The sequence below is a fragment of the Myotis daubentonii genome, chromosome 1, assembly GCF_963259705.1.
Source record: "Myotis daubentonii chromosome 1, mMyoDau2.1, whole genome shotgun sequence".
NCBI lineage: Eukaryota > Metazoa > Chordata > Mammalia > Chiroptera > Vespertilionidae > Myotis > Myotis daubentonii.
This window is the reverse complement of record NC_081840.1, coordinates 47737914-47756143: the sequence shown is the minus strand read 5'-3', so window position 1 is coordinate 47756143 and position 18230 is coordinate 47737914. Positions and strand designations below refer to the sequence as shown.

At 52.2% G+C, this 18230-nt stretch overlaps 1 protein-coding gene across 14 annotated transcripts in view; it reads left to right on the top strand.

Annotated features, from left to right (window-relative positions):
• TLN2 (talin 2) overlaps positions 1-18230 on the top strand; it is a 421164-nt gene that overhangs the window by 358091 nt on the left and 44843 nt on the right. For 13 of the 14 annotated variants that reach the window (XM_059699497.1, XM_059699520.1, XM_059699515.1 and 10 more), the window contains 5 exons: positions 2295-2396; positions 4711-4830; positions 11902-12048; positions 15271-15437; positions 16661-16844. In XM_059699497.1, the coding sequence (XP_059555480.1) occupies positions 2295-2396; positions 4711-4830; positions 11902-12048; positions 15271-15437; positions 16661-16844 (720 nt within the window). The remainder of the gene's footprint in view (positions 1-2294; positions 2397-4710; positions 4831-11901; positions 12049-15270; positions 15438-16660; positions 16845-18230) is intronic. The other variant, XM_059699545.1, reaches the window with a different exon arrangement.

The window sequence follows — 18230 nt, the reverse complement described above, 5'->3', positions numbered from 1 at the left end:
GTAAAGTATACAATTGGGGTTTCATTAATACCCCTAATTTCTCATCTACTCAGACCTGACACCCAAGGTGGACTATACAGTGCCTCTTCCCCATTCTCCCCTTGCTCAGCCCACCCCAGCCTGCCTGTGCTGGGGGCTTGGGGGTAAGGGGCGCTTCAGGTCCTTTGAGCTCCTCCCTAAAGCGAGGCATTAGGAATCTGGCATTTCCTGAGTTTCAGTTATTTGGTTAAAATGTTGATATACTGTCAGAATCCTTGTCTATAATTCTCAAAGACAGTTACTGGCAGGAAAATGTGAATGTACCCAAAGTTGATTCTAACTTGGATGCCATTCTTGACACTCTTGAGGCTTCTGCTATGGAGCTTCTCTCTGTAGCCAAGCCTTGGGAGGTTAACAGGAAGGAAGCAGCTTTATGGGTGACCTTGGACAGATCACTCAGGCTCTCTGAACCTTGGTTTCCCCATTCAGTGACATTAGTTCTCAACCTTTGGGATTTTGTGACCCAATACTCTTTCTTTGTTTGCTTGGTGAGTTGTATTTTGGGAGGAGGGGTGGCCAAGAAAAAAAAAAAAACTAAAGAAACAAAATAAACAAAAATATTGCTATTTACATCACTATCATCTCATAAAAGAAAGATCATGTTAACATTTTTAAAAAGTAGGAAAGCTATGATCTCAGAATAAAGCGAAGTTCTTTCAACTAAATTCATCCTTTTGCTCTTTTATCATTGTCTTCAAACTGGCAGAAGGTTCATCTTGGTGGCCCCGTATCTAAGTTGCCCTCTAGCTCCAACCCTCTGGAGTGTATGCAGCTATGCCACACCTCATATGAAGGCTCTCACACATAGCCTGACATGAAGAAGATACCCAGTCAGTTTATACTGAGTGTATGAGTCCACAACTCAATTCTCATCTGACCTTCAAGGCTCCCATGGTGTGATGGAGATATTTGGCAGCATTGACCTCCCTGATAAAGAAACCTAAAAAAAATGCTAGCTAGCCTGGAGTCTGTGTTGATGGTTTGGGGGAAATTGATCCTGGGCTGAGCAGACCCATCACACATAGGCTACAGCCATAGGTTCCTTTGATTCACTCTGTGGCCTATGCCTGGTAGTCATGTGTAGCTCTTATTGAAGACTCCATCTAACAGTTTTCTAATTGCCCTCTTGGCCCCTCATCTCTTCCCGGACTACAAGTTACCTGGCAGAACTGCCAAAGCGATCTTCTCAGCTGTGTCATTGCCTACCCCCAGTGCCACCATTTTTCTCATGACTTCAAGGTTCTTCATTAAGCAGATCTAGCTTCATTCCCACCACTCTCAACAGCCCTCTCTGTTCACTGTTCTTACTCTTCCTTTATTTACTAGTATATTCACCTTGTCTCCTCACCTGTTCAGTATCATTCAGCAAACAATGGTGATAGTAACGATAATGATTTTGGTGAAGTTGGTTTCCTTTTTCTTCATCATAATCATCTTTGACATTATTATCTTCTTCATTATCATCGTCATCAACTCCTCTTCCTTCATGTAGCTCTTGACTGGGTATAATCTCAGCTGATCTTTACTACAACCTGCTGATGCTTAGAAGTTTCCAGTGAAGGATCTGAGACTCGAAGAGTTTAAGCAACAAGCTTTAGGCCCATTCACAAGCCCTGGAACCAGGTCTTGAATATAAGTCTTCTGAACCAATATGTCCCTAACCCCTCAAGGAACAGAGCCATTGTTCTACTTCTCTAACCCTTCCACCCCACAGTGATCTCACCCTTCTCTCAATTCCTGTTGCACTTAGAGTCAGACAAGTAACAAATTATATCTGGTGCTTCCAGTGTCTTCTTTCCTGAGTTAGATCAGACGTGAGTGTTCCAGGGTATAGACACCCTTTCTGATGTAGGTGCTGCCTCCTCTCCCAGCCCATTTCCGTCAGTCTGTGCTTCCCTGCAATTGGCCAGCTCCTTCCCACCGTTATACTCAGATTCTCTTCCTGCTCCTTGGGACACATCCCCACTTCATGTATGTGGCAGACGCCTCCCAGTGGCAAGACTTGGCTGAAACATCCTTCTGGAAAGCCCTCCCACTCCTCTCAGGCAGGGCTGGGGCCTCGCCTTGCCCGTGTTCCTCGAATGCCTTACGTGCACCTCTACTGAAGTCCCCATTGCAAAAGTTCCGGGATTCTGCTCACTCTGGGCCAAAGGAACTCTGAGGGCCTCTCCTCTTTAAAGTTCCTCATTCCAGTAAGCACAGCCCACATGTCAACTGGCCTCTGATGACCTTTGGGTTCCTTTCCTCTCCTCCAGCTGGACGATGGCACTCCTCCAGAGCCAAAGGGAACATTCGTCGACTACCAGACGACTGTGGTCAAATATTCTAAAGCCATTGCGGTAACAGCTCAGGAAATGGTAAGAAGAAAAAGAACTGCCCTTTTATCCACCACTGATCTTTAATTCCGGGGTCTGTGTTGGAGAGATTAGTGTGTGTATCTAGTTCCTCCTGGGCCCCAGCTTCTGTCCTTTACCCATGGTCTCTGTGGCTGCCTGTGGTCTAGAAGCCCCAGTCCACTGCAAGAGGAAGTTAAAGATGGCTGAGAACTTGGGCATGAGGACCGGAGAGCAAAGGAAGGAGAGAAAATGAGAATCAAGGAGGAAATGAGAAAAAAAAAATCCTCTTCACCTCACAAAAGACTTGAGGTGTTTTTATAGATTAAAATTATAGTAAGAGAGGACATGTGGGCTTCGAACATAGATTGATGAATAAAGTTACAATATTTGAATAAAAAGATTGCCTGTCTTTCAGGCAAAATAAGACACAATGGTTATGTGTAAAAATATTTTTTTCCTGATAATAGAAGGCATGTACCTTTTTTCTTGCTAAAATGCAATCATAATTGTATTATATGGATCTTTACATATAAATGGCAATGAGAAACAGTTGGATACTACTTGATATGTTAAAAAGCTGAGCAAAAGATGACAAATGGTGTCTTCAAAGATTTCATAGGAATACTAGTCAGAAAGTTCTGCTCAACTTTTGAAGGGTCAGGTGGCCCAGGATAAGATATTGAAAGCCGCCTCCGATGCTAGCACAGGAGCCGGAGCTGAGAGCGCGAGCAGCCTTCCCAGCTGGCGGGACCAGGCTGCGCCGTGCGAGGCCCCTGCCCATCAGGCCCACTGCCTGTCTGGAGGTTTTGTCATGCAGTCGTGTGTCCACTAGAGGTTGAGCTTGGACCACGAAGGCTTCCCTGGCTGCTGCTGCTCCTTCTTAGAAACGCTGGGATTGTGCCAGGCTGGTTGTTATTTAAAAGGTTTGGGGCTGGGGAGGGAGGGAGGAACAGTGCCCATCTCTGTGACTGTGGAAGGCTGGAGCGGGGCCCAGCTGGCCCTGCTCGGGGGCAGGTCGCAGGTCACATCAGGCAGGCCTACGGTGCCGATGCCTAGGGAACACAGCGCAGCAGAGGGTGCGGACATTTTGAGTGGCCTCGTGGAGTTTCTGGAATATCTCCCGGGCTAGCTTCTTGGCCGGCCGGCCGGTCCTGACCTTGGTGTCCATGTTCTTAAGGAGCCTGGCCTCGGCTGCATCGCCGCTCCTGGGATCACTAGCCTGGGCCTTGAGTTGGCGCAAGTCCTGCTTCACTGCAATGGGGCGCCCCAGAATCGCGGTGCTCTGTGTGGCAGGGCTCCAGTGAAGCAACTCTTGGTACAGCCTCGCTTTCTTGGGGTTCAGGGTGCATTCCTGGGGACCCCACACCTGGGCCGGAAACGCTGTGGCCTTTCCTGGTACACATGGTTGCAGGTTCTGTCCCGCCTCAGGGGATGTGGAGTCCGTTAAAAGCCCCTTAAAATCAGGGTCTTCAAATGAGAAAGCATGGCCCTCCAGAGCGAGAGAAGAGCTGGGGCAGCTGGGAAGCCCCTGACCCAGGGGCGGGAAGCTTTCTGGGAGGCAGGCCAAAACCGCTGTTGTGGGAACCAAGGCATTTGGTCAAAGGAAGGAAAAACGTGAGGCCAGCATGCTAGCTAGGTAGGATAAGCTAAGGTAAGTTTTTCTATGGAACAGGAGGAAGACACAGAACCTCTTGATAATAAAAATGTAGATCTTGACCACTTAGGCTGCAGTATCCCCTAACTCAAGTCAGGGCCAAAACCTTGTCTTTCTTTGGCACAAATTCACTACAAAGCATTATTCTCTATAAATGTCTTCCTCCAAAGCATCTGCCTTGTCCGTCACTTCTCAGTCACGAGAAGTCCTTAGCAGCTCTGTCCTCATGCCCTCCCGTGCCGAGGGGGGCCCACGGCTGGGTTCCTGGAGACCAGACGAACTCCCTGCAGAGGGTGTGGCCAGGGGTGTGCGCTGCACAGGAACTGTGCACCCTGTGGTTTTCCTGGGGAACTCCTCTGGTGACCAACCCACAGGGCAGGGCTGGCTGAGTTGCCACTCCCACCTCCCAGCATGGACCCCGAGGGCCTGGACTCCACGCTGCACGGCCTGCGCCTAGCATGTGGCCCACCGGCCGGGACCTGCTGGCCTGAGAGGGCCCTGGCCTGTGTGTGCGATGCAGCATGGGCTTCGCTTGTCCTGCCCTCTCCAGTGTCCAGCCCCAAATGCAAGCCAAGCGCTGAAAAGTGAATGAAACCTTGTGGCTACCAGAGGTATTAACACGTGATTCTCATGCTTTTCTCTGTGTGTGTGTTTTGTGTCTTGCTTGTTTTCTTTTTCCAGATGACTAAGTCGGTTACTAACCCGGAGGAGTTGGGAGGACTGGCTTCACAAATGACCAGTGACTATGGGCACCTGGCTCTCCAGGGCCAGATGGCAGCAGCCACGGCGGAACCAGAGGAGGTCTGCCACCTTAAGCCCCTGTTTTAAGCCAACCCACCCTGGTGCCCACTCCGGGGGGTGAGGGGATCCTCCACAGCTTAGCTCCATTCCAGAAGACCCCAGCCTGAGAGCCAGAGCCAGGCCTAGTACCCGCTGCATGCTGCCAGCCCCCAGGTTCAGGCCCAGTCGTCCAGGCTGTGCTCAGGGCTCCCTGTGCTTTCTGAGACCAGCTGGCTGGGAACTGGGGCCATCTGGGGAGGTGGGCTTTCGACAGAAGGACTCGCTTTGCAGTGTTCCATCAGGTTACCTGGCCCCTGGCCCATCACCCAATGCCAAGGGCAGACACCCGCTGCCATCTTCCTATTATTGCCTACTCCTGCCTAGCACATTTCTCTTAATTATTTTTATGTTTTCCAAAGGCTCACTGAAGTGTTGGGCTGAGTAGCCTGCTTTGATAAGGCAACGTCTTGCCCAAATATTTCTGGTGACTTTCAAGAACTGACCCCTGTCCCCATACCTCCTGCACACTTCTCTTCATTATCTACCTGCCTTCCCTATGCTCACTTTCCTTTGTGGCCAGCACAGACTTTGCCTCAGAATGCCTGAATCCTTAAAGAGATAAATGGCAAAAGCTTGGTCCCAGAGGGCATTTCGACGCCTCGGAGAAATGGAGTGGGCCATGGGAAGCACACAGGGGCCCACGGGGAGCTCTGGGGTGCCTGGCTGCATGGGTGTCAGTGTTAGCAACAGAAAGGGCTCCGTTCCAGCGCCTACGTGGCTCCTTAGAGAATGAGAGCTCAGGCTGAACTACAAAATAAAGGAGTGGACTGCAGGGACCTGGGAAGATGGAGTAACCACTTTTCGTGAAATTCTGCAAGCTCTTCATCGAGCGCACACCCCTTTCACCACATTCCTACGTGAGCCGGGTGGCCACGCAGAAGGCTGTGCCCGGTCTTCCCTTCTCCTGGCGAGGACAGCCAGTGTCCCCTGTTACTCGGTGCTGCTGTTTCTCCTGGGAGTCAGGTCTAGTAAGCATGTCTTAACAAAGGCTCCCAGAGACAGTACAGAAATGAAGGCCCGACGCAAAAATCCCCTTCTAACGTGTGTTGTAACAATGCATGTAAGTAGGAGTGTCATATATATGTACTTGCTTACATATATATCTGGCATGGGATGACCTGAGTCTCTAACAGTGCCTGCATTTTGAGATTTTTAGAATGATTGAGTATTTAGGCTGCAGCATGAATAATCCTTTCATAATGAGCCTGTCAAGTCACTACCAAGAAAGAAAAATTATGAGAGACCCACATTGGGATTCTGTTGACCCTTCACAAAAGGGCCCATCATTTAAAAAAAAAAAAAAGTAGACCAATCATCTGGACTCATGATTTATTTGACTTGTAACTGTGAATTTCTTAAGCAAGTATAAGGAAGCTGATGTTACAGGGAGGAAGAATTTGGTTGGACCAAGGAAAGTAGTTTGGCTTCGCAGGGAGATTAAAACTGAAGGAGACTGTGATTGCGAGGGAGGGTTGGCTTGAAAAAAAGAAAAGCTTTAAAAATGGAATCGACAACGATCTGCCTTGCTTGGTTTAAACGCTGGCCGGCCTGAGTTAGTGAGTGGAGACCCAGGCATCCGTTAGAGCCCTTCCACATCCGAGTCCCACCCCATGTGTGAAACAGGCACGTTGCTGTACTGTAACCCAGACCGCGGAAGCAGAATATACAGTGATGCCACAGCAGCCAGGACAGACAATGTGTCGTTGGAAGCACAACTGGTTACTTTAGTTCTGGGCCCTGCGTTCATAGCAGCTGATGTTTCCATTAAGAGTCTCCCTTTTGTCTGTCACATCTTGAGATGTATTTTACATTCCAGACACGAGCAGTGTGACCTGGAGCGAGGAGGGGCAGACAGAATATAAAATTTCCAGTGGCTTGCAAAGGAGAATTCTTTGTGTGCATTCGCCAGACAGATATTTGGGGGGAAACCGAGAAGGTTAGGAGATCCCTGAAGCAGCGTAGTGTTTTATTCCAAGACCGTGGAATTATTTGTATACGCGAGAGGGCCCCCACATCACAGCATGTGAAAATATTTATTTCCAGGGCACATAAGCCGCTGCCCTCGCTGCAGCCCTGCCCGCTGCTGTGCCAAGTCAGCGCTCTGGTCTTTTCCAGAATGTGACAATGACAGGAAAAGTCACGGCGCTGCCCGGAACATCACGCGGGAGCTTTATCTTGCTGATTGTTCCATGGAAAATTGAAACATTTGTTCACATTGCTGTGAAAACGTCTTCCTTCAGAAAAGTTAAACCCCTCAGACAACTTTGCAATTTAAGATTGGTTTCCGCTTTGAAAAAGAAGAAGAAAGGAAGAAATGCAGGTGCTGTGAGCTGCAGCTCCTACATGTAACCTGGGGAAGAGATTGGGTGACCACAGCTCTGGGGAGCCTCAGGAACGTTTGCGGAGCCTTGTGGTGAGAACCGAAGCCCTCTCGTCCCCGGGGATGGGTGTCCGCTCCCGGACTTGCTCAGCTTTCCATTCCCAGACACACTGTCAGAGCTGAGCCGGCGCTGCCCTGCTCCTGTGGCACACACCCTTTCCCTGTTCCTTCCTCTTCTGCCGAAGGAGAAACGGTCAGGTTTGTCAGACACCATCCATGGCTGCGTCTCAGCTTTCACAGGCTCTCCAAGGGACAGTATACGTGACCCAGTTTCAGATGGGATTGTTTTTAAAGCCTGAGAAAAATCTGAGTTTAAGCCGTAAAGAAGATGATTAGTATTTTCTTAGACTCCCTCCAGGTTGAAATGTGACCCCAAACTCCTGAAGGCCGGGCTTCTGGTTCCCTGAGGGCGCACCCCCAGGAGACCACCTTCTCCATTTACTTCCATTTGGTCAAGGAGGCAATTGAGGGTTTCCTTGAGGTTCAAGCCATGCTTTACTAAAGTTGCCAATTTAAAACCCAAGTTTAATGTCTCTGAGCAACATTTCTTTGTTTGTGAGTTGGCTCACCCCGTATGCTGAGAAGTTTAGTGTTGCTTTGAGAAACAGTATTTAAAGCCCTTATCTGTTGGAATTCAGCCTTAAAAATGTAGTCCCTCCGGCCGTACAAAGTGTTTTGTGGAAGTGAGGTAGAGTAGATGATTGCTTTGTGGATATGCTAGTCCTGTTGTCCTCTTTCACTAAGTGGCCGATGGAAAAGAATGAGAGAGAGTTGTTGATTGCGTCCACAGGAGGAGTCCGGTGCTGTGCTGTCCTGTCCTGGTACCCTCGCCTGCAGCATGCCAGGCCATCGTTTGTTCTTCCCCATTTCACAGATGAGCAAACTGAGGCTTAGAGCTTAGTTAGTGTCCAAGATCACACAGCTTCCATAGTGTCAAAGCCACTTTAAACAACTTTTGGGAATAAGTGACGTTTCAAGTCAGTTAAGAAGTAACTATGTGGAAAAGTCAGGATTCGAACCCGGCTTTGTTGGGCAACCTCTGCTCTTTCCCCTGCACCAGGCTGCCTCTTCACAACAGTGAACATTCGCATGGCACTTCCTGCTTTGTGAGATGTTTGCATTGGGTCATCCATCAGCCCTGAGAAGTGGGCAGGGCGGATTCTGTCCTGGGTCGCAGGTGAGGGAACCAAGGCCCCAGGGGGTTAGCAGGCTCACCCAGAGAGTCTGGTGGCCAGGGAAGGGCAGGGCTGGAAGCGAGGCCCCTGGTCCTTTCTGGTACCCACGGGGTCCACCTAGAGCAGGAGTGGGGCTGGGGTGGGGATCCTGAGAGCCCTTCGTTACATTCAGCCCTCAGCCTGTGAAGGTGAGTGAGAGAAGCCGATTTCAACCCGTCCTTTATAATCCTGCCTCCCTCCTGCATGCCGTCCAAATGGGATCGTGCAGCCAGGTGTACAGGAGGTTTGCATGGCCAAACCTCAAGGGGCCCTCCAGGCACCCACGCTAACTGTGACCTGGCACCAACCCCACGGCCCAGGCCTACCCTGGGGTGACCAGGAACCCCAACGGCTTTTGCAACTGTTCCCTTATTTCAGTCTCATCCCTTTGCCTCCTGGTGCTGCTCTTCCCTGATGCTTTCTAACTGGAATATCATCCCTGATGACCACTGTGCCACCTCCCCTGTCACGTTTTAAGATCTTTGCTACATGCAGGATGTCACCTCGAAGAAAGGGGCTGAGCGCTAGGCCTTGGGTGTGTGTTTATAGCATGGCCTTTTGAGAGGGGGCCCAGGGAGCCTGAGAGTGTCATGAGGACGTATTCCCACCACAGACCATGTCTGCCCATAGGTTTCCCGTTTGGGGGTGATTTTGGGGTGCTTTAAGAGGCCTGTGCTTGTCCCCATACCCCATTTTCTATAAACAGCTCTGCTCTGGAGCAGGATTCCAGTTTCACACCTTATTTGTCAGAAGCCTGACCCAGGGAGGGGCTTTGGAAGCTCTGCACATTTGGCACCAGGCTCACTTTGTTGTTGTTATTGTTACTCCTCACCCGAGGATATTTTTCCATTGATTCTTAGGGAGAGTGGAAGAGAGAGGGAAAGACAGAGAGAAATATAGATGTGAGAGAAACACATGGATTGGTTGCCTCCTGCAGGAGCCCTGAATAGAACCCCAGACTGGGGAGGAGCCTGCAACCTAGGTACATGCCCTATACCAGAATTGAACCTGGGACCCTTTGATCCACAGGCTGACTCTCTATCCACTGAGCCAAACCGGCTAGGGCCAGTCTCACTTTTTAAACATAATTGAACAACTTTAAAACTGTCAGGAAAAGCTGCACGTACTGTTGAATGTGTTCCAGGCCAGATGGTAACCCCGGGCCCCAGCCCCGCACCCGGACCCAGGTGGTCTGTGCAGACCCCGGACTGACTCCACTCTGTCCTGCCCTCTCTGGTCAGGACACTGCGGGAAACTGCTCCTGTTTGCTTTATTCGCTCACACAACAGGGTTTTCCCAACACTGTGCAGCCAAAGCCAAACGCAGGAGTGCCTTGGTGGCTGAGGCTGCAGCTGGCTTTCCTAACCCCCACGCTTCAGGTTCACTCGGTCTCATTGTTGACTTTTTATTGAGTCAGGGTATACATGTTAACTCAGGACGAAGAGTATACTAATGGTAAATGACTTCTATTAATTTTACATGTGGAGGTTTCATGAGAGCTTGTATGGGGGAGTCAGGAGTCTGCTGCCAGGCGGGGGAACCACAGTTAGGAAAGCGCTGCTCTGAGGAGAGGGCGCTCTGCTGGGTGGAGGCCTGGACACTGGGTTGCTTCCCCAGGGACCCGCTGTGTGATCTTGGACCAGGCAATCCCTTCTCTGGCCGCCGTCTCTTCATCTGTCGACGAAGGGAGGTGGAACTGGTGAGGTCATTTTTTATTGTGAGATTCCATCCATGCTGCTTCCTCCATTTGCCCCTCAGCTGACTTCCTGGCACCACCTGTCATTCATGGAGAGATCTGTGGTCATCCTAGCAGAGCTCTTGCCTTTGGGTTCGCTCTGACCCCTGAGTACTTAGGGTTTAACCATACGGATCCAACAAGCATTGAGAGCCAGGTTAAGCTTAAAACGTGATTGGCATCCGCCTGCTTCAGTTTGACCTCGTGCTTAAAGCAATGAGCATGCCCAGCAAACAGCTGTATTTCAATGGCGTCCCCCTGCAAGGGCCGAGTTAGAGTGCCTCTCCCTCCTCCGGGGCGGCCTTGCTGCAGCACTGGCCCAGGCGTGCTTCAGAGCGGCTGGGTTGTGTGCCCCTGGGTGCCGCGCCTGTCGTATTCCACGTGGAGGTGGTCTGCCAGAAGCCCTGCCTGGTTGGGAAGCTTTTGCAGCCCCCTTTGTACCATAGAAGACACCCCAACTTTCTGGATGAGGGGAATTTCCCATTAAATGGATTCAAACATTCTTTGAGCCTTAAGGGGTTAAGGGAATTCCCCTTTTCCCTAAAAACAGGAAGTGTTTCAATAATAGGAGAACTGACATTTGCAGCTGCTTCACTCCTCAGAGTCCCCTAAACTGCCTCCTGGGATGAAAGTGGGAGACAGCATCCAGGGGGCCCGCACCTCCCAGGTCTTATCCCCAGTACCTGAGGTTATTCAGTAACTCCCCATCACAGATGCTAGGCGGATAGGCCACAGCTGCTTGCTATTGTGATTATAACACTTATTGACTAAAGCCTGAAGGTTTTAGTTTGTTTTGTTTTTAGTTGCTTACCTGGGCTGGAGGTCAGATTATTATGACAGCTGTATTGATCAAACCCAAATGACAATTGACAGGAAACAGAGCCAGAGGAGTGCAAACTCCGGGGGGGGGGGGGGGGGGTGGCCGCGGATTTATTGCTCCTTAAAGAGACAGCTGGCCGCGCTCACTCATAGCAGAGCCCCTCTGGCGTCTTTTAAGCAAAGTGCCTTTGATAATCGCACAAGCCAGGGGTCATGAAAAGAATGCGTGCCTGCTGAGCCATTAGCTCTAGAAATGTACCTTTTTAAGGCCACCTCCAACCTGGCCTGATAGAAAGGAAGCCTGGGCCCCACATGGTCGCTCTCAGCATGGCTACAGCTGAGGAGGGGCAGTCCTGCTTGGTAAACATACCAATTTCACAGGAATCTGAACACTTTAAAATACTCTTAAAGCATTACATTTTGAACTTCTAATTACCCCCCAGTGCTGTTGTGAGGAATAAATGAAAGTAAAATGCATGACCTGCTTAGAAGAGGCGCTGGCACACAGTAGGGGCGCAATAAATGCCTGTGGAAGGAATCACAGAATGAATTGTCCCCCAGAGCTCATCTAACTGACATGCTTATCAGGTGGCACAGGACACAGACAAGCAGTGCACCAGAAAAGGCAGCAAGCACCGGGAAGGCATTATGCTGGGAGGATGAGGTGCAGGCTTGCTTCCTGAGGGCTGTGGGCATGTCACCGTCTCTAAAAATGGGAAGCCAAGTCAACCAAATTCCATACTCCCCCCAGCACCGACTCCAGGCAGCAGTGGAATTTTCCTTGCCGGGCTCCCATAGGACGCAGGAGAAATTTTCCACGCAGAGAGGCCCTCGATGGCCGGGTCCATCACGCTTCCCCTTCCCCACCCCTGCTGCCTCCACAGATCGGCTTCCAGATTCGCACTCGGGTGCAGGACCTGGGCCACGGCTGCATCTTCCTGGTGCAGAAGGCGGGGGCCCTCCAGGTGTGCCCCACCGACAGCTACACCAAGAGGGAGCTCATCGAGTGTGCCCGTGCCGTCACCGAGAAGGTAAGGAGTGGCCCTGGGTCAGACAGAGCCACAGCGACCTGCTGTGACCAAGGTCATGAGCAAGAGACTAAGCCACAAACAACCCAGCCCCGTCAGCTCTGGGCATCTTCCCTCGAGCCCAAGGTCCCCCAGGGATGGGGTACCTCCGGGAGCTGGGGGTGATCCACAGGCCTTAAGAAACTGAGTGTGTGAGAGGGACTGTCCCGCCAAGGTCAGGGCCCCGGCCGTCCACCGTGCAGGGCTCTGCTGCGGACGGACTGGACAGATGGTTGCAAAGTCCAGGATCAGCCCCGGGAGCCCCTCCCTGCAACCCCTCGGACACTTGTCCCCTCTGCTTCCTTCTCAGGGAGGCCCCTCGTCGTTGCGGGGCTGAGTGAGAGGGACCTCTAGTGCCTTTCCTGTAACCTCTTTATTTCCAAACCAGACGTGATGTGGGGGCGGGTGAAGCCTGCCCGAAGCCGCATGGCACCTGGCGGGAGAGCAGGAGCCTGCGTGCCATTTCTGACTGACAGCAGCTGTTTGTAGAGCGAGTCGCATAGGGTGGTGGATGGGGTTCTAGGATCTCAGCTAAGTAACTCCACCTTGCCAGGCCTCGAATGCCTCACTGTAAAATGAGGGTAAAGGAGTACCATTCATTCCTGGCCCATGGGGTCATGCAGATTAATCGCCATGGTATGCGTATAAGGCTTGGCACAGTGCCAGGCACACAGTTCACTTAATAAAGGCGAGCTGCCGTCTGTGTGAGCTGTCCTCTAGCGCTGCCCTCCCGGGAAGTTTCCCGGTTCTGCATGCCCCTTGCTCCCAGCGTCTCCTTTGTTCTCCCGCAGTCCTTAACCTGCTGCGTGGCTTATTTCTGAGTCACCCTTTCCAGGGCAGCGCTTTCATAGGCTGCGAGGAGCGCAGGCTGAACACCCCAGCTCGGCTGGCTTTCCTGCTCCTGCACTCAGCTTCTTAGGACACAGAGCTCTGCCCTGTTTAGAAGCTTGGCAACAGGACTTGAGGGGTGGGCGGGGGACCCCTCACCTGGAAGCTGCCCTACAGAGGCTGTTCTGTATGTGGCCGCCTCCCGTAGCCCACAGGACCATCCAGGCCTCCTGGACTCCACAGGACGAGGAAGCAAGTCTCCCAGCTCAGGAAGGCACTCTCCCTCCTTTGAAAGCCCTTCCTTGTTGTTGAAGTTACTCTTGCCAAGTTTCCCAGTAGAAGACCTTGGAGCAGGAGCAGGGGGAAGGGAGGAGAGGGAGGGGACGGGAGGGGAGGAGTGGGGAGGGTTCTCATCAAGGAGTATGATGTTCCTGAGCCTGGCCAGGCAGCGCCGGCTTCCTGAGCTGGCCCTGACTGAGGATGCCTGGGAAGGATCAAAGGCAGAGAGAGGCTTGCTCAGAGCAGCCCGTCTACTTGTCTCTTCTGATCTCCTGCTCTCCCCATCCCCTCCCTCCGTGTCTTTCTCACACATCTCAGATGTGTTTGTGTCACTCGCCCCAGCCATGCACCTTGCCTTGTTCACTTTTTTGTCCTGGTCCCTGAGTGACTAGTACAGTGACTAGTAGATGCTTGATAAACCCCCGCTGGCTTGCACACCTTTCGCAGTGGGTGGGACACACTTTTTCACCCTTATTTTCACACTGGCTGAGAAGGCCCCTCCCGGACTCTGATTACTTTCCTCAGCCTTTGTCCTCTGGGAGTTCATTCCAGAAATTGGACCCCTCCTTCCCAGGCCAGCTCTGTGCCAGCCTGACTAACCTTTTCCTGGTGGGACACAGCGGAGTTTAACTTGGGAAGTAGTTGTCTGTGGGCTGGTCTTGGGACATGGTGGGTCCTCAGGAAGCGATCTCTCTGCCCCTCTTGCCAGACTGTCCCCGGCCTCTGCTGAGACCTCAGCCACATGGGAGGGGGAAAGTGTTCAGACTCTGGGCCTCGCACGGATGTTGTCACTGCCTGTCCTGGTCGGCGTGCTTTAAAAATGCATTCACAACACATGTCAGACTCCCCTTTGGGTCAGCCGTGGTCAGGGGTGGTGAGTGTGTGTGCTCAGGGATTAATATGGCAGCTCCTGGCCTCAGAGGACCTTCTGCCATGGGCCCATTCCTACTGTTTATGACCGGTGGTCCGCAGGCCACCCTGAGGGCACGGACAGAGTGTGTAGACTCCTCAGGAGGTCCAGCCATCTCTCCAGGAGAGGACAGTGGGGAAGGCAGGATGAGCAGACCAGTGGCTGGAGAAGAGGAGGAGAGGGGGGATGCAGACAGAGGGCAGAACCACTGGGAGCCGGGAGAAGCCGAGGGTGTTGGGAAGTAGGAGCTGGCTGGTGTGGTAGGAGCTGTGATGCTGAAGTAAGGAGCTGCCAAGAGTGCGGTAGGAGTCCTGGAGAAGTTGAACCTGTTCAGCTCCTCCCCACAGCCAGGGAGGATTGTTCGCAGCGTGCGGTGGGGTCAGGTTTGTATCACAGGAGTGTCTCTGGGAACAGTGAGTGTTACTGGAGTGGGCATGGCAGGTGGCAAGGCAGGGTTCCTGACACAGAAGGCGCTGGAATGCACACCTTAGCCAACTTGCTGGACCCTCAGGTCACTGGAATGATTATGATTCGGTGGCAGGTGACTCGGGAGTGTTGGGGCAGAGGTAACACAGTGACCGCTGAGCTCCACTCCGGAGGATTTTCAGTCAAGAGGTGCCCTTCTTACCCAAAAATGAAGAATATGTAAAGGTGTGTGAAAAATATAAACAAAAAGAAGCGGCCAAGGGAGGGAGCAATGACTGTTAGTAGAGGGGGCTGATCTACAGAAGTCCTCATCAGAGGGGATAGAAATGGCCACACCTTTCACAGGAGCCTAATCCTGTGTCCCTCCTTGTGGGTTCAGAAACAATCATAACTACATCATAGCATCAGCCCTCTCCCGAACGCTTACCATGTGCCAAGTTCCACATTAGACTTTGTACATACATTCTCCTGCACTCAATCCTGCCAACAACCCTGATGGACAAGAAGTAATGGCTCCATTTTACAGATGAGGAAACTGAGACTTAGAGACGTAAACCCTCCTACCCCAGGTTAGGTAACCAGCTAGCAACAAAGCAGGTGTTCAGACTGAAGTGTTGAGCCCAAACTGTGCTGTTAACCCAGGAGCTGCATCGACTCCCAGAGAAAGAATTCAGTGTTTTCAGCCTGTGCACATTTGGGTTATGTTTCCTCTGCTTCCCCTGATAGTCCCTGCCTGCCCACAGGTGTCCTTGGTGCTGTCAGCTCTCCAGGCTGGGAACAAGGGGACCCAGGCATGTATCACGGCTGCCACTGCCGTGTCCGGGATCATCGCCGACCTGGACACCACCATCATGTTTGCGACTGCGGGGACCCTGAACGCAGAGAACAATGAGACCTTCGCAGACCACAGGTGCGGGCTCCTGGGTGGGGCTGGACTGTGGAGATGCTTCCAGCAGCTAGAAATGTGGCCATCTGATTTGATTTCAACAAGATGTTCAAGTGGGGAAAGTGAACCACATCCTATATAATAAAAGGGTACTATGCAAATTGACCCTAACGGCTAAATGACAGAGAACAACCAGTCGCTATGATGCGCACTGACCACCAGGGGGCAGACGCTCAATGCAGGAGCTGCCCCCTGGTGGTCAGTGCACTCCCACGGGGGGAGCTCGGCTCAGCCACAAGCTGGGCTCATGGCTGCAAGTTCAGTGGTGGTGGTGGGAGCCTCTCCCACTTCCACAGCAGCGCTAGGGATGTCTGACTGATGGCTTAGGCCCACTCCCCATGGGACCTCCTCCAAGGGCTCCTGGACTGCGAGAGGGCACAGGCCAGGCTGAGGGACCCCCCCCCCCCCGCAGGTGCATGATTTTTCATGCACCAGGCCTTTAGTAATCTAAGTAAGTCCCTTTTGCCAGCTGTTCCCACAGAGTTGTGTTCCAGCTCTGCCTCTCAGCACAAGCCCAGCCTGCTCTGCAGAGGGCAGCTTTCGGGTCTTCCACTTGCACGCTTGAGTGTGGGCCTGTTTCTGCTCACCAGCCCCAGCAGGATTGGGAGCACGGGGTGGGGGCAAGGACAGTGAGCTCGTCCATGGTTTGGGGTGTGGGACTCTGAGCCTCCAGTCTCTCCTGGGCTGGCTCTTCAGGCCCCACTCGAAAGGCCGGTGCCAGGGTCTCCATTGCTGCTGGAGACCACCCATATCCTCACCCCGTGTCCAGTGCCCTTTCCCTCTCTCCTCAGCCCCAGGGCTGGGCTGGGAGAGAGTCCCAGTGGTTCCCCTTCCAGGACCCAGCCTGTTGGCTCTGAGGTGCTGGGAGGGTCCCTGGTCCCTGTGTTCCCATAGCTATGACATATGTGTAGGGAGAGGGGGGGCCTCAGGAAGGAAGCTGACCTCTCACTTAGCTGCAGAGCTGTTGGGCCTGAATTTTTCATTGAAGTTTTGCTAATAATCGACTCTGTGCCTACAGAGCTGACTCCCTGCATGGAAGATGAGCGCCTCTGATAAGGGAGGGGAACATCACCCTCCTCCTCAAAGCCCTTCCACGAAAAGCCCCTCTGAAGGGTTTCCTTTCCTCCCACTGTCAGTAACCGCGCTTGGCCCTTGTCTCTCCCCTCCCATCTGCTCTCCCCTTCCAGGGAGAACATTCTGAAGACAGCCAAGGCCTTGGTGGAAGACACCAAACTGCTGGTGTCCGGGGCCGCGTCCACCCCAGACAAGCTGGCCCAGGCAGCCCAGTCCTCAGCAGCCACCATCACCCAGCTCGCCGAGGTGGTCAAGCTGGGGGCCGCCAGCCTGGGCTCTGATGACCCCGAGACCCAGGTACGGTTGGGCCTGGGAGAAGGGGGTCCTGGTAATCCCACACACACTGACACCAGGCCTCAGAAGAAGCCAAAGGCAAAATGGGAACTTGGAAGTAAACAGTGTGTGTGTGAGGGTGCCCGTGGTTTGGGGATGGTAGGATGACCTTGTCCAGGCAGGACTGTGGCATGGACCAACTGGAGGGGTCGAGCCAACAGATTTGAGAGGAATCTGTACAGAAGACTCAGCCGGGCTTGGTACAAAATTGAATGCAGTGAGCATTTGGAGATAAGGGAGAATGAGGGGCAGGGCTGACTCCACATTCAGGCTAGATCAATGAGTGGGGCGTGGCTCCATGTACGGAGCTCCCTGGAGGGAGCTGGCTTGGGCCAGAGATGAAGGTGAGTTCCGTTTGGGACATGCAGGCACCGCTAGTGTGTGGGCATGAGCCTGCTCAGGTACAGGGATGTGGATTCAGGTGTGGTTGCCACACAGACTGTGACTGTGACCCCAGAGGGGGGAACGTGTGCATAGGAGAAGGGGGCTTCAGGCGGAGCCCTGAGGAATGCACAATTTAAGAAAGAGATGAGTAAGGAGATCGAGAAGCAGGTACAGCTGCTAGGAGGAGAGCCAGGGAGCCTGATGTGAAGGGTGGGGAGAGTTCCAACCCAGTGATGGCTGAGGAAGTCAGGAAAAGGGAAGGTCTGAGACTAGCCACTGGCCCATGTGACCTGGAGGGCAGGGAAGCCATGCAAGGCTAAGAAACGAAGCCAGCACCTGTAGACACCCTACTTGAGAAATTTGGCTCTGAAGTGGGAGAGAGAACTGGAGGGGTAGGGAAGGGCTCTGTGCTCTTATACTCTGCTATGATTTAGCAGTTTCATTGCCATTATCTGCCTATGTCCCCAGCCTAGACTGTCAGCTATCAAAAACAGTAATCATAGCGTATTAATCTTTAAAACCTAAGCTCCCAACACAGCTCCCAGTACATGGTGGATATCCATCAAATATATGTTCACCTGTGTTTTTTGTTTTTTATATTTATTTTTATTTTATATATTTATTTATTTTAATATACTTTTCATTGTTGATAGTATGCTCACCTGTTTTTAAACTAACAGCCAAGTGCAAAACTTACGTTCCCTCCATTCTCTCTATCCCAGCACCATCATATGTAGACACTTCCCTTTTCACTGATGAAACCAGTAGACTAGTAAACCAGTCTCTTTGGCCCATTTGGACAACATGGGTAGAGAGCTCCCCGCCATTCTGTGCCTGGGTCATTACTGTTCTGATGAGCACAAGGCCACCAGCTCTGCTCCCATGCAGCCTGGCGCCCTGAGGGAACCTTGCAAATGTGGCCGCTTTATTCATTTTGCTGGATTTCCTTCTGACAGCATCAGAGCT